The 18,396-nt window shown below is 49.5% G+C and overlaps 1 protein-coding gene across 1 annotated transcript; it reads right to left on the bottom strand.

Annotated features, from left to right (window-relative positions):
- Positions 1–10,817: 10,817 nt before the first annotated feature.
- On the bottom strand, positions 10,818–13,145 carry EPOP (elongin BC and polycomb repressive complex 2 associated protein). Its single transcript, XM_069876930.1, has one exon. It carries the CDS (start codon positions 13,023–13,025, stop codon positions 10,863–10,865), a length of 2,163 nt encoding a protein of 720 aa, XP_069733031.1. The 5' UTR covers positions 13,026–13,145; the 3' UTR covers positions 10,818–10,862.
- Between the last annotated feature and the right edge of the window lie 5,251 nt (positions 13,146–18,396).

Genomic DNA, 18,396 nt, shown 5'->3' with positions numbered 1-18,396 from the left:
GATTAGATTCAAAGGGATCTTTGTCTGGGGGTAGGTAGAGAAGAGCCCTCCCCCACCTCCCTTTTGACCCTCAAGACTCTGTCTGGTTTTGTTTTAAACCAAGAGAGACAGAGCTACACCCTTGGGATGTTATAAATATATATACTGGGAGGCAGGGGGGCAGCTCCAATCCAACCAACCAACCCCACGATCTCTGGAGCGCAAGCTGGGGATTGCCCCCAGATGCATGAGGGTTTCCCAGAAGCAGTCCCCCTCCTCCTAAAAGCCTTTCCTTGCTTTTAATTGCTGTTATGTATTTATTCCAAAAGGCCCCTCAAGAAAAAAAGCCATCAGCAGGGTCAGATCAGCACTGAGAGGATGCAAAGCCCCCTGCTCTGGACAGGGTACCATGAGGATCCTGGTGAAGAGAAGGCTTTGGGGAGACCTTAGAGCAGCTTCCAGTGCTGAAAGGGGCTCCAGAAAAGCTGGGGAGGGGCTCTTGATGAGGGAGGGCAGGGAGAGGATGAGGGGGGAAGGTTTATTGCTATAAGAGGGTAGATTCAGGTGAGACCTTAGGAAGAAATGTTCTTCTGTGAGGTGGGGAGGTCCTGGCCCAGGCTGCCCAGAGCAGTGGTAGCTGCCCCATCCCTGGAGGGGTTCAAGGCCAGGTTGGATGGGGCTTGGAGCCCCTGATCCAGTGGGAGGTGCCCCTGCCCAGGGCAGGGGTGGGACTGGATGGGCTTTGATCCCTTCCAACCCAACCCATTCCGTGATTCTATGAAATTACACGTACACCCACGGAGACATCGGTGCTCCATGTGAGTGGCTGAGCACACACGTACATGAACACCCATAAAACAGGCGAACGCAGCTGCACACATAACCCACAAACAGTCTGTAATGCAGAAAACACCCCTGCCTCCCCGAGACCTCTTTTCCTGTCTAGATTTCAAGACCCACACGCCTCTCCTTATCTTTACTGGCTATTAATTTCATGTAGGGGTATTTGATTTTGACAAGGACTCTAAGCATAATAGTTGAAGACAAGGGGAAGAAAGTCTGATATTAGTAATTCATTTATTAGGAGGCTCATTGACAGCACAGATCAAATGATTTTCCATCTCGAACTGCTGTTAATGGATTGGTTTTCCCCCTGCATGGAAGCATTTTGCAGAGACTCAGTACCAGGACTTTTCTTGAAGAAGTACTGAAATTATTGGTATAATTGTAGGAGCAATAAGGATTAATAATGAAAATAATCAGAGTTAGACTTCACAACAGATGTGAATCTCCCCTGTAATTGTGCATCCCATTAAAAATGGGATGCAAATTGTGACGGTGCACTGAAACCACCCCCCTGGGGTCCTGACAGGCGCTCCAGAGTCCTGTGCCTCGGGGTTCTTCATCCCAACGTGCACCCCATGTGCTCACACCCCATGTTCTCACATCCCAGCCGTGCACCTCAAACTGCATCCCAGGTTTGGGCACCACAGGGACCCTCATCCCAACCTGCATCCCAAGGCTCCCACATCTCGTGTGCCCGTATCCCAGTGTCCTGCACCCCGGGGACCTGCAACCTGTGTGCTCACCCCCCCAGGTATGCACCCCAACCTGCATCTCATGGGCTTGCACCCCAGCCATGCACCCTAACCCGCACCCCAGGGACCCACACCGCTCCCTCAGAGCCGTTTCCCTGTTCTCAGTCCTAAAAATCAGGAAATAAAGAAGGAAATGGGGTGTCGTGGTGCCCCCCCGCCCCACAACTCTGCTAGGACCTGGCCCCACACCCCAGCACCCACCCCCAAGTGGCACACGGTGTCCTTGGATCAGTTTGGGGGTTCAAGAAGTTTTCATGCATGGTTGTTTCTCTTGGGGCACCTTTCAGGGTAGGGGATCCCACATGGAAAAAAACGCAGGGGGGGAAGGGGAATCAGCAAGAAAAAAAGATGCAGATATAGAGTGGGAATTGTTTGCAAGGTGGCTCCGTTTCTGCAGGGCACCTCTGGTCCTGCAGGCACCCAGGGGGACATAGAGCAGGGCAGAATCAGCCTCGTCCCATCCCCACAATCTCCCTGCTCCATCCAGGAGCTCCCAGCCCCATGGGATGTTGTTCCCTTCCACGTGTGTTTGTGTATTTCTGCTGCTGGGGGGTAGCTGAGCCCCAGCCCAACAGGGAGAAGAGCAACAGAGGGGACAAATCCCCTGCACCCTCAACCTTCTTTCCTAGAAAACTACCTTGGCTCAGGATTTTCCTGCCTGGAAGCAGCTGGGGAAGGGCTGGGGACATGGTAGCACCTCACAGCCCTGCCCTCGTTTCAGGCTGAAAGTGCAAGGACTCCCCAGGACCTGCCACCCTTTCCACTGCCCTTCAGGGGATGAGCTGTTCCCAAATTTCCTGCTCCCAAAATCCAAACCCAATGGGATTCACTTTTTCTCCCTTGTTCCCGACGGTTCTGCTTATGCAGCACTAGGAAAAGTGAACCCAGCATCTGGAAAGAGATGCTAAGAACATATAAAACCAGTTAGAGCTAAGAATATAAAATAATAACAGCAGCATTGTTGTCATTTCCCAAAAAAAAAGAAGCCATCTCAGTTGAGAAATTAAAGAGCAGCTTGAAAATAATCCTCAATTTAGACCTTTACTGGGAGTCAGGAGAATTTTTCTTCATATTAGAAACCACCAGCTGCAAACTGAGCACCTCAACACTCTGGATCCAGCACGCTGCTCCCAGAGGATCTATTTCAGAGCCCATCCCCATGCATCATTTCTTCTTTATGACGTGCTGCTTGCATGCAGGATCCCAACTCTCCTGCTCAATGTCTTCAGTTAGTGGGGAGGGGGTTGACCCGGTATTCCCAGCTGATTCAAAGGCTGGATGTAAAACTGCAGCAAAAAGTGAGATTTAAGGTAAATGCTTTGAATGTGCAGGGTCCCAGCGCACAGAGGGGCCGGATCCTGCTGGGGAGAGGGAGCAGATCCAGGAAGGCTGCGGAAAGGCTGAGGAAAAGTTGGGTTTAATGGGGAGAAATCTTATGAGGAGCAGCTGAGGGACCTGGGGGTGTTTGATCTTGAGAAGAGGAGGCTGAGGGGATGCTTCATCACTCTCTGCCGCTCCTGGAGAGGAGGTTGTATGAGGTGCAAGCTGTTTTTTTCTCCCAAGAGGGAAGCGATAGGACGAGAGGAAATGGCCTCAAGCTGCACCAGGGGAGGTTTAAATTGGATATTAGCTGAAATTTCCTTACTTGTAGAGCGGTGAAGCCCTGGCAGAGGATGCCCAGGGCAGTGGAGGAGCCCCCGTTCCTGGAGAGGCTCAAACAATCCATAGATGTGGAGCTTCAGGACGCGGTTTAGTCAGCACGGTGGGGTTGGGCTGATGGTACAACTGGAAGAGCTTAGAGGGTTTTTCCAACCTTACCAATTCCACGTTTCTAAACGGCGCAGAGGGGCCAACCCTGCTCTGACCTCCCCATCTCCTGCCACCTCCAAACCCCTCCTGGGGGAGCAGCCCCTGGGGTCACCCCAGTGCCCTGGGGACCCCCCGAAGGTGCTGGTGGCTGCGCAGGGTGGTGCGAACCAACCCAAAGCTAAGATTTAACGGCATTTTTCCTTGTCTCCCCACTCCAGGCTGGGAAGAGGAGAGGAGCAGAGGCTGCTCCAGCCCCAAACCTCCTTCTCCTGACAAAGGGCAGGCGAAATCCTCCCCCGGTTTTGGGGAAGAGGGGGGAGGATGAGCACAGTTTCCCATATGGCCTCATTTAGGGTAATTTCTTTCAATTGCTAAAAGCATAAACTCCACCTATTGAGCCCGTAGATTTATATGGAACAGCTGAAGTCTCCTCCAAAGCTTTGGGGGCTGGTGGGGAGGGCTGACTCCCACCTTCCTGAAAGGTTGATGGATAAGTTCTTTTATTTCTTTTTTTGAAAAAATTAAAAAGCTCATATTTTTGTCTCCCTTGTGTGTTTTTTTAAGTAAACTTATTTTTTCTTTTTTTCCCCTTTTCCACCCACTTTTTTTTTTTAAAGTAAACTCATTTTTTTCCTTCCTTCCCCCCCCTGTTTTTTTGTTTCAAGAGGGAGATATTGATAACATGGGAGTTCGAAAAGAGCCTCATAACTCACAATAAACCCTTGTCCATTCTCTTCTATTGACTACATGTAAACATGGTAAATGAAAGGCCTTTAGTGACACTTAATCCCTCACCCCCTCCTGCTTCACCCCCTCCTCTCCCTCCCTGCCCCCAGCCCTGCTAGGGGGTTACTCTTCTTTTTTTCTCACAGCTTGCTGTTTTACCCAGCCCCTCCCCTGCTATCTAATTTATCATTAACACCCTGACACTAAACTAAATAAATGCAGCTCTGCTTCCCCCACACCTTGGGGCTGCAGGTTTCCCCCCCCTCCTCTTCCCCAGAGTTTTTTTTTTTTGGTCAAAAATTAACTTGGGGAACTCAGAGCCCCCTCCCTGTGCTGGTCCCTGCAGATAATTAACATCATTATTAAATTACTTGCTTTAAAAGACAATAATAATAATAATAGCGGGGGTCACTTGGCTGCGATTAAACCCGGTGTGGGATCGCTGCCTCCTGGTCCAAGGCTTTGCCTCTCGAAATTGGAAATGTTATTTAAATGGGAGTCACTTGGACTCGGATTCTTTTCCTTCCTGCCCGAAAAGGAGGAAGGAATGAAGCTGCAAATAGGTTTCAAGCCCCTCATTCCCCATTCGCAATCGATATTCCTGCTTAATTTGGATTTCGGTGGCTTTTAAGGGGTTTACCTGGCCTCCCACAGAATTGAGGGCATCGCATGGGTTTGTGGCAATCAACTTGTATGTAGTTATTAATCACAACTAACGAGGTCCTGACTAGGGCTGCGTTTCATTTCTCTTCCCATTTTTTTTTTAATCCTTTTGGCTGTGCAAATGCTTCCCAGGTCAGGATTTCGACCTTCCCGACTCGTAACCGAAATTGCAGATTTTTAGGCTTCTCCCGACAGGTAGCAAAAAAAAAAAAATTCTACGCTTCGAGTCACTTGTTCTGCTCGGTGTTGGGGTTCGGATCTGGCTCTGCTGATGCTGTTCCAGTGGGATCACCTGATATTGGCTGTACAAATGCATGGCACCCCCAGAAACATCACCCCTTCCCCCAAAACCGGCACCCCAAGAGCATCCACATCTCGCACACATGAGGATGCACAGCAGCCAACACCCCCCTTGACCCCAGGAATCCCCCCTCAAAAAAAAAACCAAAACAAAATACCCCAAAATTCTATTTATTTCTCAGCCTGGATCCCGTATTGCACACAAGTGAATAATACGTATTTATTAACCACAACCGATGGAGTCCTGCCTAGGGGTGCATTTTGTTTCTCTTCCCATTTTTCCCAGTTTGGAGGGAGAATCCTTCTGGCTGTGCAAATGCTTCCTGGGTCAGCATTTCAACTTTCCCAACTCATATCCAAAATAGGCTATTTCAGCTATTTGAGGCTCCTATTTAGCCTATTTCAGCTATTTTAGGCTCCTATTTAGCCTATTTTAGCTATTATAGCTTCTATTTAGCCTATTTTAGGCTTCTATTTAACTTATTTTAGCTATTTTAGTCTCTTGTTTAGCCTATTTTAGGCTCCCTTCGATATGCTGCAGAGATAAAACCCACTTCTATTCTTTTAAGTCGCTCGCTCTGCTCTGCGTTGGGGTTTGTGTTTGAATCTGGTTCTACTGATGCTGCTCCAATGGGACCTTCCAGTCTTCAGTTGTTTTTTAACTTGGTAGGGATTTAAATATATATATATGTGTATATATATATGTATTTATCTCCTTCTGTGAGGGGCAGCGACTCCTGAGGCCCCCAAAATAGAAACATATGCTTGGAGACTAGTCCCTGGCTTGCAAATTAGAGGGAAGGAGCTATTGATTTCTGATTAAACGTGGAGGAAAAGGGGTTTATTGGGGAAAATTTGCCTACAGAAGGAGCCACCCCCCCAAAAAAAGGAGGGGAGCAGATGTGTGAGCACCCAGCCTCACGCGACAGCCACACACGCGTCGCTCGGCACAGCCGCCCGGCACGAAGGGTGGTAGCCACGTGGCCACGAACACGAGGAGCTGACACGCTAAGAGGCTCAGAGCAGGCACGCGGGGTCCGGCGAGCAGGAGGAACGTGCTGGCGGGACCCTAAATGCACACGTGCAGCCAGATGTGCGCGGCCACAGCTGGACGGCGCGGGCTGATCCTCCTCCCCGTGCGCTCAGACACACACGCGTACGGCCCCTGCGTGTCCAAACACACGATCCCCCATCACCAAAACCAACACACGCGGGTGCACGGCAGCCGACGTCCCCCCCCATCCCAACATGCACCCACAAAAAAGCACCAAATACCAGCCAGTTCTGTAAAAAAAGAAAAAAAAAATTGTATTTATTTCTCAGCCTAGATTCCATATTGCACGCAGGAATTAACACTTTCATCGTCATATACTTACAGACAACTTCAAATAAATAAAGATACGGTAAACCTAAAGAGAAAACCCAATATGTGGCTGGAAAAAGGCTCTTTCCTCCCCTGCATGGTGATTTTTTAAATGTATATTTTATGGATGAGGTGTGGAGGAAAGGCAGCTGGATGTGCCCAGCCTGGGGAAATAACTCCCCTTCCACAGCACCCCCGGAAAATAAATTATCCCTGGGCAGAAGCATCGCTGGATCCAGCAGGGAAGCCCCGTGATCGACAGTTTTTAAACCCGCCGGATGGGAATTTTTAATCCAGCATCGCAAAGAGAGAGAGAGAGAGAGCAAAGGTCCCTGAAATCCACCCCCCCAGCCCCAAACCAAACCCTTACAAACCGGGATTCCAAAGCACCACGCCGGATCCAAGCTGAGATTGTTCCTGAGTCTGAAGCAGGCTGCATTTTTTTTTAAAGCAGTGCCCTTTCATAAAAGTTTTATTTATCTCTTTTTTTTTTTTTTTTACAAGATACTTTCGGTTTTCTCCTCCTTGGACAAATATTTTTATGGGGAAAAAAAAATAAAAACAAAAAAAAATCAGTTTTTCTTTCTTTTGCACACGTTTGGAAATAAAGCAAAGTCACTATTGTCATTGTAAAGGTGTCTTTATACTCTTTATGCTGATGGGAGTTGATCTTCTGCTTCCAACCAGAACTAGTTTGTCCCCCTCCTCCCAGCTCATTGTCTTCCACAGAGGAATCGCTGCTTCCAACCAGCTACCCCCTGGCCTTGCTCGGTTTTTAAGTACAAAACCGGCTCTTTTGGACAACAATTTGAGTCCTCCTATTTTTTTTATTATTATTTTTAATTATTTACTTCTGCTGCATCGATACCTCCCTCTCCAATCTCTTTTGGGGGATCGCTAGGAAGATTCCTTTCTGGTTTTTTGCATCACTTCATTCCCTCGAAACACGTTTAAAAACAAGTTGGGGGGATTGTTATTATTATTATTATTTTTATTATTACTAGTATTATTTTCTGCTGTGAACAGGATGGTTCTGCTGCTTGAGGAGCCATTCAAGGTGTGTTTGTGCGGGGACTTTTTGAGGTATTTTATATTTTATTCCCAATCCCCGTGCATTATATACAGATACCGACCCCGACACACGCGGGGACAGATAAATGTGTCCAGGATCATCATATCTACACGTCTAAACCCACCCCGCGTGTTCATAGCTGGACACCCGCATCCCCCCCCGTGGGTGGAGATGGGGATAAACATCCCTGGCCCCTCACACACCCGCGATTCCCGAGGGGATTCTATCCCTTAGGAAATATTCCTGAGTTATTTGGTTGTTGCTGCCCGAGGCAGAAGGAGCTGCGGAGTCTGGGATTGCTATTTATATATATATATATATATATTTATATATATATATGCATGCATATATATATATCTCTACACAGATATAGATATTTACCTGTCTAGATATATATACACACATATATAGATGTATATATATATGTATATCTATATCTACACAGATATATTTACCTGTGTATATATACACACACATATAGATGTATATATATAGATATATATCTCTACACAGATATAGATATTTACCTGTGTATATATATACGCACATATATACATGTATATATACATGTATATATATATGTATATATATCTACACACATATAGGTATTTACCTGTATGTATATATATACATACGCACATATATAGATGTATATAGAGATGTGTGTATATATATATATACACACACACATATATGTGTATATATATATACACACAGATATATAGATATTTACCTGTGTATATATATACATATATATATATATATATATAGATAGATGTGTATATATATCTACACAGATATAGGTATAGATATTTACCTGTATATATATATATACACATATATATGTGTGTGTATATATATATGTGTATATATATACACAGATATATTTACCTGTGTGTATATATACACACGCACATATATAGATGTATATATATAGATATATATGTGTGTATATATGTGTGTGTATATATCTATATATATCTATATATATCTATATGTATACACACACATATATATCTATATATATACACATCTATATATGTGCGTGTATATATATACACATGAATTTCCATATATATACACACACATATATGAATTTCCATATATATACATACAAATATATATATATACACACAAATATATGTATTTTTAGCGTTCATTCCCAGTACGGAGCAGGGTTTTTCCTGCTCCATCCCCGCTCCACCCGCTCTGTGTGGCCAGGACTCCCCCCTCCCACCCCCACCGCCCTCAGTTTGTTTTAAATGTTATTCTTTTTCCTAGAAAATACATTTTTTTTTAACCCGAGCTGGAGTCGGAGGAGTCGGAGGAGGGAGAGAGCGAGCGTTCGTGCTCCGTAATCACATGGAAAAAGGCCACGTTCCCCCCTCTCTACACCCTCTCCTGCTCCCCTGGGGGGTTAAATTGAGGGGAGCGGAGGGATTTTGGGGTAGAATCCCCTCATTTTTGTAATCCCTGGGTGCGAGGGCAAATTCCCCCTAAAATCAGCTTTTCTCTCTCCTAAGCACGCGGGGTTTGGTTTAGTTGTTTTTTTTTTTTTTTTGCTTTTTATATATTTTTTTTTTGTAACCACAGTTTGGGCTCGAAAACCTGGATATTTGGGAGGTGGGTACCCCCCCTCTTTCACTCGGCATGGGGGGAGCGGGAGGTGGGGGGAAGTAAACAAAAAAAAAAGGGCAGTTAACCAAAAAAACCGCTGAAAACCCAAGTCAAACAAACATTGCTTTTAGCAACAATTCCCCATCTCCAAGAAAAACATCACTTAACAGATACAAAATACGCCTGACCTTATAAATGTCTTTTTTTTTTCTTTTTTTTTTTAACCCACTGGTGGAATTAAACCAGAAAAATCAAAACAGGCCCTGCCAGATCTGAATATTTTCTGTTGAATTCTGCCATAATTCTCTTTTCCTCGGGAAGCAAAGGGCGCTGTGAAGGAATTTTTTTTTTTTTTGGAGGAGGGACTTTTATTTCTTTTTTTGAGGAAGGAATTTTTTGAGAGGATTGGGGAGGAAAAGTAGAAACCCCCAGGCAGGAATTGTGCGATTCCAGACCATGGGCTGCAAAATTTGTCTGTTGGGAAAAGGAATGCTCCTCATCTTCAAAAAAAAATTAAAAAAAAAATAAAAATTGATTTGCTCAACGTTTCCAAAACAAGAGTGAGAACTTCATAGAGCTTTGGTAGCAAAGCAGGGTGGAAATCACATCAGAAATAGCCAAAAGAGCCAATTACAAAGGCACTGGGTTTGCAGGAAAAGTTAAAGTGGGATATGATTCCCTCCGCATTCTTCCCTGCATTCCACTCCGGAGCTCGGGAGGGATCAAATTGTCCATCTGTCCTCTATTCTTAATGCTCCTGGATCCTATTTCTTGTGCCTGTAAAGCTTTTACAGGCCTGCTACCTCCAGGCCATCGGAGTTGGGGGGTTTTATCCAGCAAATAATTCACTTTTTTCTTTTTTTTTTTTTTTTTTTAAATACACGCAGCAGTTTTAAATCACTTCCTCTCGAAGCCTCCTGTTTTCTTTTAGCAAACAGAATACCCTGGGCTTTTTAAAGTCGCTCTTTTCTTCCTGTCTCTTAAGTAGCCAGAAAACATTACACCGCTATTAATATATTTATTTGGAATTGCTGCTCCCGGGTTCTCAGGGATTGACTCGGCCCGAAAAGGAGCGTTTATGCTGCGTGGCATCATTATTTCTCTCCGCGTGTGATTATTAGGAGTTTAATCCTATGTGTTTACAGAGGAAAAGGAGAAATTAAGTCTATTTTTTCCTCGGGTTTTTGGTCTCGGGGAGGGGATGGGGGGAAAGGGGCTGCTAGGGCGAGTCCTGACGGTGTGAAAGCTCCTTCCCTGCCTGGTTCATCCCAAATCCCATTCCTGGGAATTTTCCAGCAGGGGTTGGGGGGTGTTTAGGGAGGGGGAGGCGCCCATCAACCTCCCCGAACGTTTTAATTTCGTCTCTTAAACTCCTCGCGAAACCAACACCGGCCCCCGGCGCATAAAAGGATTCAAAATCCACCCCCGCCTCCGACCTCCCCCCAGCCGAAGCCGCGCACACAGTCACTCACAATCCCCAAAAAAACCCCAAAAACCAAAAAAAAATTTAAAAAAAAATTTAAAAACCGCTCCTGCACCCCCAAACCCCGCACTCCGAGCATCCCCCCCACCTCCCCAACCGGGAACCTCCAGGGCTCGGTGGGACTGAGGGATCCGCACCCCCCTGCGACCCCCGGGGTACCCCAGCGCCCCCCCAAAAAAAACACCCCCCCAGCCCCCCCTGCAGCTCTCATCTGTTGCGCGTAAACCTCTCCTGCGGGCTGTCCGCTGGTCCTTAGGGCTCTTCCAAGCTATAACCGCGGAATTTGAGGCTGGGGGGCACGGGGATGGCGTTGCCCCCCAGGTGCCAGCTCCACAGAGGGTGAGTTTTGGAGAGAGCCCACGAGTTCTTGACCCCGAGGGAGGAGGCAGGACGCAGGTCCCCATCCTCCCCCACGACCAGGGAGGGGATGCAGGGGAAGTTGCCCATGAGGCTGAAGGAATTCCGAGGCGGGGTTGGCCCGGAGCTGCCGAGGCGTTTGCAAGGAGCGTTTCCCTTTTTGGAATTCCTCCTCCGAGCCTTTTGTGGCCTCGCTTTAGAGGAGCTGCGCTGCCTTTCAGCCTCAGCGCCTCTGGCGAGGCGTCTGCGCTTGGCATTCCTTTCCGAGCCGTTGCCCTTCAAAGCTTTGGTTGACAAGGTGCCGGGGCTCCCTGCTCTTTTGGAGCCGGCGGATTGGAGCTGGGGAGCTTTCCAGGGCTCCGTCCTCCCCCCCCCGTGCCGCAAGCTTTTCCCATCCAGGTTGAAGCCTTTGGCATAACACCACAGCTTGGATTGCCGGATCAGCCGGTCGAAGTGCTCCCTGCGGGGCTCGCCCTCCTCCTCCTCCTCCTCATCCCCGGGGGGAGCCGGGCTGGGGCTCCCCGCCGGCTCCTGCGCCGGGACCGGCTCTTGGGGAGGCGCCGGGCCGGTTAAAGCTCCGTTTTGCCTCTCGGCTCGCTCCCCGGGGCCTGACGAGGCTCTATTGTTCGAAGCATCTTTGTGCAAATCCTCCCCTTGGGCGCAGGGCTCGGCGTCCCCCGAGCCCCCCTCCTTTGGTTGAGGGTCCCCCCCGGGGGTGCTGCTCGGGGAGGGAGGGGGCGAGCAGGAGGAGGAGGAGGAGGAGGAGGAAGGGGAAAGGGAAGGGGAGGCCTCCTGCTTGGCGTACAGGAGCAGCTCCCGAGCCCCCGAGCCGGAGGATGGAGCCGAGCTCAAACTTTCCAAAGTTGATGCTCGCAAAGTCCTGGCCCAGAGCTGCTGCGAGAGGAAGAGGAGGTCGGGGTCGGGGCGCAGGGCTTTGGTCCCGCTCGGGGGTGGGGGGTCCTCGCCCTGGGGGTCCCGGGGGGGCTGGAAGCGGGGCAGAGCCGCCTGCCTGTACCGGGTGCTCTGCACCGAGTCCCCGCTGCACAGCGAGCTGCTCTCCGACTCCGAGGAGCTGCCTTCCTCGCTGCTGCACGAGCTGTCCCCTTCCTCCTCCTCCTCTTCCTCCTCCTCTTCCTCCTCCTCCTCCTCCTCCGAGGAGTCGCTGGAGCTGGCAGGGCTGGACCCGCCGAAGTCCAAGCTGGAATCCGAGTCGCTGGAGTAGCCGGCGGAGGTGCCCTGCCGCTTGGACCCGGGGAAACCGGAGGACCGGCTTTTCCTGGGGGGGCCGGGGCCCTTCTCCACGGGGAAGAAGCTCTTGGCGCAGCAGGGACCCCGCTTGCGCCTGCCGGGCTGGGCGAGCGCGGCGGGATGCGCGGCGGGATGCGCGGCCGCGGGATGCAGGAGCGCCAGGTCGCGGGGGTACCCGGCGAGGACCCCGGCGAACAACTCCCCTCGAGCATCCAGCCCGCAAGCTTTCCTCCCCCGGGGGGGCTCCGGGAAAGCGGGGAAGCCCCCCGGGAAGGGCTGCGGCAGCCGAGCGGCCGGGGCCGAGCGCGGTTTGGGGGCCGCGGGGGCGCAGCAGCCGCCGGCTCGGCAGGGAGGGGGCCGGGAGAAGAGCCCCCCCGGGTCCGGCAGCAGCAGCTGCTGCTGCTCCCTCCTCTTGCTTTTCCTCTTCCTCTTCCTCCGGCGGGGGCCGAGGCTCTTGCAGGAGGTGCAAAGAGCCTCCAGGTCCGCCTTGGAGATGAGGGAGCATTTCACGGCGCGGGTGGGCACCGAGTTGATGGCTTTGAGGGTGCGGAGCTCCTGGAGGTCGCAGCGTCGGCTCTTGATCTTTAAGGTTTCCATCTTCTTGCTGATGGTGGCCCTGGGGATATCCTTAAACAGGTCGCTGAGGACCTGGGCCAGAGCGAACATCTGGGTGCCGTTGATCTGTAAGTATCCCAAGTTTATCCCTTCGATTTCTTGGTAGCCGGCGTGAAAATCCCCCGGGCCGGCTCCCCCGTTATAATCCATGGTGGCTGGAACAATCCCGAAGGTCCCTTCGCAGGTCAGGAACATTTTGCAAGGAGCATTTACTTGGTCTCTTTCAAAGGGGGCTTTGAAAATCAGGACATATTTGTTTCCACTCCCTGATCACACACACACATCCCTCCTGCCCCTCCGGAGAGGTGGGGGAAGGGGGGAAAAGGAGAAAAAAAAAAAAAAAAAAAGGGAAAAAAAAATTAAAAAAAATTAAAAAAGCAAAGCCAAAGCAGCCGATCTCCCTTTCAAACGCTCCAGTCAATGGTTTGCAACATCTTCCAAACACCCAGTTCCTCCGCCTGCACCGGGACTTGCCTCCTCGTCTTCCCCCTCCCCAGCCAAAAAAAAAAAAAAGGAGAAAGAAAAATCAAGAAGTCAAACATTTTGCATCCTCCAGGCTCCCTCCCACCCCACCTTCCACCTCCAAAATAATCTCTTGGGGAGAGAGAGAGAGGGGGGGGATCAACAAGAGCAGCCCCCCCCCTTTTCTGTGCGAAGCCACTGAGATGCTTAAGCAAACAAAGCTACCGATAAGGGGGGGGGGGCAGAAAAATGGGGGAGAAGGGGGGGTCTGGGGAGGAGGAGGGGGGGGTCTAGGGGCTCCGTGCGGCTCCCACCTTCTCCGCACTCGGTATATTCTAGGGAACACCCCAGCGAGCCCCCCCCCCCCAGCCCCCCCCCTTTCCTCCAGCCGATTGGGCCCCGCGGGGCTGTGATGTCACGAAAACCCCAACATTTCACACGCGCACCCCCGCCTCAAAACCTCATCAACCCGCGCAGCACCCGCGGATCCACCGCCCCGCACACAATAGAAGCAGCCGGGGTGGAAATGAGGGTTCTCTTTTTTTTTTTTTTTTTTTTTCCCCCTTAAGAAAAAAAAATTACAAATCTCGCTGCATTTTCGAGGTGCCTCCGCTTTGTTTCCGCGGGTTTTCTTTTTTTTTTCTTTTTTTTTTTTTTTTTTTCACGTAGGGTTGGTCGCTGCGCCTTCCCAAATCCACCCGGATTCCTCCGGGATGGGTGTGTGTACGTATATATTTAATAAAGATATTACTCTACTTCGAAACGATTGGCTCCGCAGCGATTCATCCTTCAACCCGGCGTGGAATGCTTATTAATTGCCAATTACTGTATTTATTATCTGGAATGAGCAGGGGTTGGAGCGCGGGATCAACGAGAACAGCGAGAATCTGGGCAAAGAAAAGCAATGCAAAGAGATTTTATTTTTTTTTTACTCACTCACGGTCTTTAATCACTTGGCATCTTTTTTCTTCCGAACTCTTTCTTGAGAAAAAGAAATAAAAAAAAAAGAAAAAAAAAAAAGAAAAAAGTCTAAGAAAAAAAGTAGAAAGAAAAAGGGAAAAATAAAAAGAAAAAGTGAAATTCTTTTGCCTTTTGCGCTGCTTAACTTTATTTCAAACTTCAAGTCCCCAAATTTCTTCCGTATTCGGTAGCTTCACAAACCAGGTGAGGTTTTAGCAAATTCAGGGTTGCAGATTTTTGCTTGCAAGGGGGAACAAGAGGGAGGGGGAGAAGCCCCATCCCCTCAGCTCCATTGTCCCGTCCCCTCGATTTCTTTCTGAACCTGAAGCTACTTGAGCGCAGCGAGTGGAGCCGCGGAGGCTGGACCGAGGGAGTTTAACTCTCTGCTCAGGAGGCTAATTTTGGGGAAACAGTTACCTCGGAAACCTTTTTGGGGGAAGGGAAACTGCTGCCCTGCAGCTCACGCTGCTCCTTTCCGAGCTTCGTCTGTCTCCCACATGAAAAATTGTTTTGACTCTTCCTTTTTTTTTTTTTCCTCCTTTTTTTTTTTTTCTTTGTGGTTCAAATGGCAAAATCGGAGTAATTTGATAATAATAATTTGTTCGACTCTGTGTACGAGCAACCACAAATGATCCCGATTTAGAAACGCTCCCTGAGGAGGAGGAGGAGGAGGAGGAAGCGCATTCCTGAGGAAGCGTGTAAAAATTTTTTTAAAAAAACTTAAAATAACTCCACCAGCGCCTTTAATTCGGGTGCGGAGCTCACCTGATTCGCTTTTACCTCCTCAAAGGTTGCGCCTCTCGATACCAACACGGATTGTGCTGGGGGAGCAGCCCCTGGGAGGGTTTCTCCTGCTCCCCAGCACCCATGGGCGCCACCTCCTCCCCCCCAAAAAAAATCCTGCGGAAAGGTTAAAAACCACCCTTTTCCAGCTCTGGCTGCGTTAAACCCACCCCGTTTCCCCCTCGTTTTCCAGAGGCAAGAGTTTCCTGTGAGTAAAGGTCTTGCCGGCCAACACAAACACCAAATTCCTCTTTGTTTGGGCAGAGGGGAGGGGGGAGAAGAGTTCGATTCGCATCGCGAGGGATGGAAAGTGGGGTCCTGGGGCTCCGGGTCCCGCTTCTGGCTGCGAGGGACCCCGAAAAGTCCTCTTTGCAGCCAGCCTGGAGTTTTCCTTCGCAAATATAAAGGGAGATGCCGGGTATTTTTCTTTCCAGAGCCATTTTACCTATAGGCTGAGCTCCCTGCCAGGCTGGAGGAGGGGAGAGAGGGGAAGGAGCTGGCAGGGAACATCCCTATCCCAGGAGGTTCTACCCTTGATGCAGTTGATGAGAGTGGAATATAGAGAAAATACAAGTTCCAGCGACCCCATAAATTGCTCTCGAGGGGCTTTAGAGAGGACCCAGAGCCCCCCAGCCAGGAGGAAACGGGGAGCCACGCACAGGCCAATGTATGGATACGTCATTTCCCAGTAAATCTCTGTCAGCAGGAGCGCAAAGGGGGGATATTTTGGATAAAGTTCACTAAGGAATGTGTGCGTGTGCATTGATGTCCCTACGCAGACAGATCGACGTGGGACACACGGACTCTTGGCTCATCCCTGTATCTATATATCGATGGTGGTGCTCGCGCCCGGGTCGTGGCTCATAAGTAAATGCATTTCAGTTGCCCCAGAAGCATTTCAGTGGCATTTTAGTCCCCCCAGAAGCATTTCAGTGGAACTTTAGCCACCCCAGAAGCATTTCATTGGCACTTTAGCCACCCCAGAAGCGTTTCAGTGGCACTTTAGCCACCCCAGAAGCGTTTCAGTGGCACTTTAGCCACCCCAGAAGCGTTTCAGTGGTGTTTTAGCCCCCCCAGATGCACCCTTTGCTCCTGCTTTAAGCATCCTCGAGCTGACCATGCAGGCACAGGCTGAGTGCAGCTTCCCTCTACCCCCAGTTCATAAACGCTGGGACAAACTGGGAGTAATGGGGGGCAAGGAGGTTTTTCCACGTCTTTCTGGTTGTGGTTAGGGTGGCTACAGGCCTGGCGTGGAAGTAGCCACTGGGCTGCTCCATGGGTCCCACCCGGGGGCTGCTGTGGGGCTGGGTTTGGGGGTGCTGGGGCTGGGTTTTGGGGTGCTGGGCTGCAGTGGGGCTGGGTTTGGGGGTGCTGGGCTGCGGTGGGGCTGGGTTTGGGGGGTGCTGGGGTGCACTGGTCCCAGTGATGGATGCTGGTGTGCAAAATGGGTGCGAGCTGGGAGACGTGGAAGTGTGTGGGTTTGTCTATCTGAGTGCTGGTGTATCTGTACGTTTATATATCCACGTATTTCTATGTTTATATATCTTTGCATCTCAGCATCCTTGGGTGATTCATACCCCCCACCCTGTACCTGTCGGGGCTCATTGTTCTTGCAGGAAGAACTCAAAGTTTCACGGTTATGGGGATCCCCGCAATTCCAGGGGATCCTGGAGGCACAGGAACCCCTTCCTAGCACCCCTATCTCCTCACTGTGGGGGGGGGTGAGGGCAGCTTGAGGGGGTTCTCAGGTTGGTTTGAAGAAGGTGAGAGCATCCACACACCCGGCTCGGGAGGAGGAGGAGGAGGAGAAGAGGGATCCACGCGTGTCCGAGGGACGGAGAGGGATGGGATGGGATGGGATGGGATGGGATGGGATGGGATGGGATGGGATGGGATGGGATGGGATGGGATGGGATGGGATGGGGGCCCCACCCTGCTTGGATCAGGGTGGGATCTGCGATTCTCCAGCAGAGACAATGGGAGCAGCTGCAAAACCGTCCTGGAGGCTTTCCCGTGATTTCCACGTTTTCCATGTTTTCCCTATTTTCTCCTTGACCTGGTGCACGCGCATCAGGTCGGGGGAGGAAAATCAAAAGAAGATAACACCCTGAAACTCACAAATTGGTCTGGGCTGCACCGTTTACAAAGAATTTTTAGGGTCTCTTCTGTGTGGGTTTTGCGTGGAGTCTCAGTGCGGGTGCAGGGTTTGGTTTTGCCCCGACTGCTCAGATCTCACTTGTGGCTCTTCCAGTTTCAACAGCCCTGGCAGAAGGGGGAGATCTGGGGAAAAAGAAAAGAAAAGAAAAGAAAAGAAAAGAAAAGAAAAGAAAAGAAAAGAAAAGAAAAGAAAAGAAAAGAAAAGAAAAGAAAAGAAAAGAAAAGAAAAGAAAAGAAAAGAAAAGAAAAGAAAAGAAAAGAAAAGAAAAGAAAAGAAAAGAAAAGAAAAGAGGAAAGAAAAGAAAAGGAAAGAAAAGAAAAGGAAAAGACTAAAAAAAAAGCAGGTGCCAGCAGGAGAGATGGTGCCCGGGGAGCTGGGGAGAAGGCAGGGAGGGAGCAGGGAGGAATTCACCGAGCGGCTGGTGCTTCAGGAGGAGATTTCAGATTTAGTACGAAATAAAAGTGATTAGAAATTAAATTAAATTAAATTAAACTGGGGCCTTGAGCAGCTTGGTCTAGCAGGAGGTGTCCTTGCCCATGGCAGGGGAGTTGGACCTGGATGGGCTTGAAGGTCCCTTCCAACCCAACCCATTCCACGAATCGACGATGAATATTGGCCCAACCACAATGAATTATTTTATTTGCTTCCTTTTCTTGCAAGAAACAAACCCCAAAGAATGAGGTGACCAAAATGATGCCAAGATGCCTCCACGCAGAGACCCCTGAAGCCTCGAGCAGCCTGGTTGTGCCTCTATATAGAGCAGAATTCCCCCAGGAGATGCTCCCACCATGGTTCTCATTGAGAAATCCCCTTGGAGAGGCTGCAATTTCCCACCTTCCCACTGCTCGTTGGGGCAGGATGGGCCTCATGCTCCCACTCAGGCTCCTTGGAGGGATGGAAAAGCCCTTTGGATTTGGATATGAGGGGTATTTTCAAGGGGAAGTATTGAAATTCATATATATATATAATCATAGACTCGTCAAATGGTTTAGGTCGCAAGGGACCATGAAGGTCATCTCATCCAAGCCCCCTGCAGTGAGCAGCTCGCGTATATATATATAAAAATATAAAAATATATATATATAAAAATATATATATAGATAAATAAATATATATATATAAGTATATATTTTAAATTTCAGTTGGAAACAGCCCTGCAGGCAGCCCAGCTCATCCTGGGAGCTGAGAGCAGCCCAGCACCAG

The sequence above is a fragment of the Phaenicophaeus curvirostris genome, chromosome 26, assembly GCF_032191515.1.
Source record: "Phaenicophaeus curvirostris isolate KB17595 chromosome 26, BPBGC_Pcur_1.0, whole genome shotgun sequence".
In the NCBI taxonomy this organism is placed as follows: Eukaryota; Metazoa; Chordata; class Aves; order Cuculiformes; family Cuculidae; genus Phaenicophaeus; species Phaenicophaeus curvirostris.
Note: the sequence above shows the minus strand (reverse complement) of the source record. Positions and strands in the feature narration are given on the sequence as shown.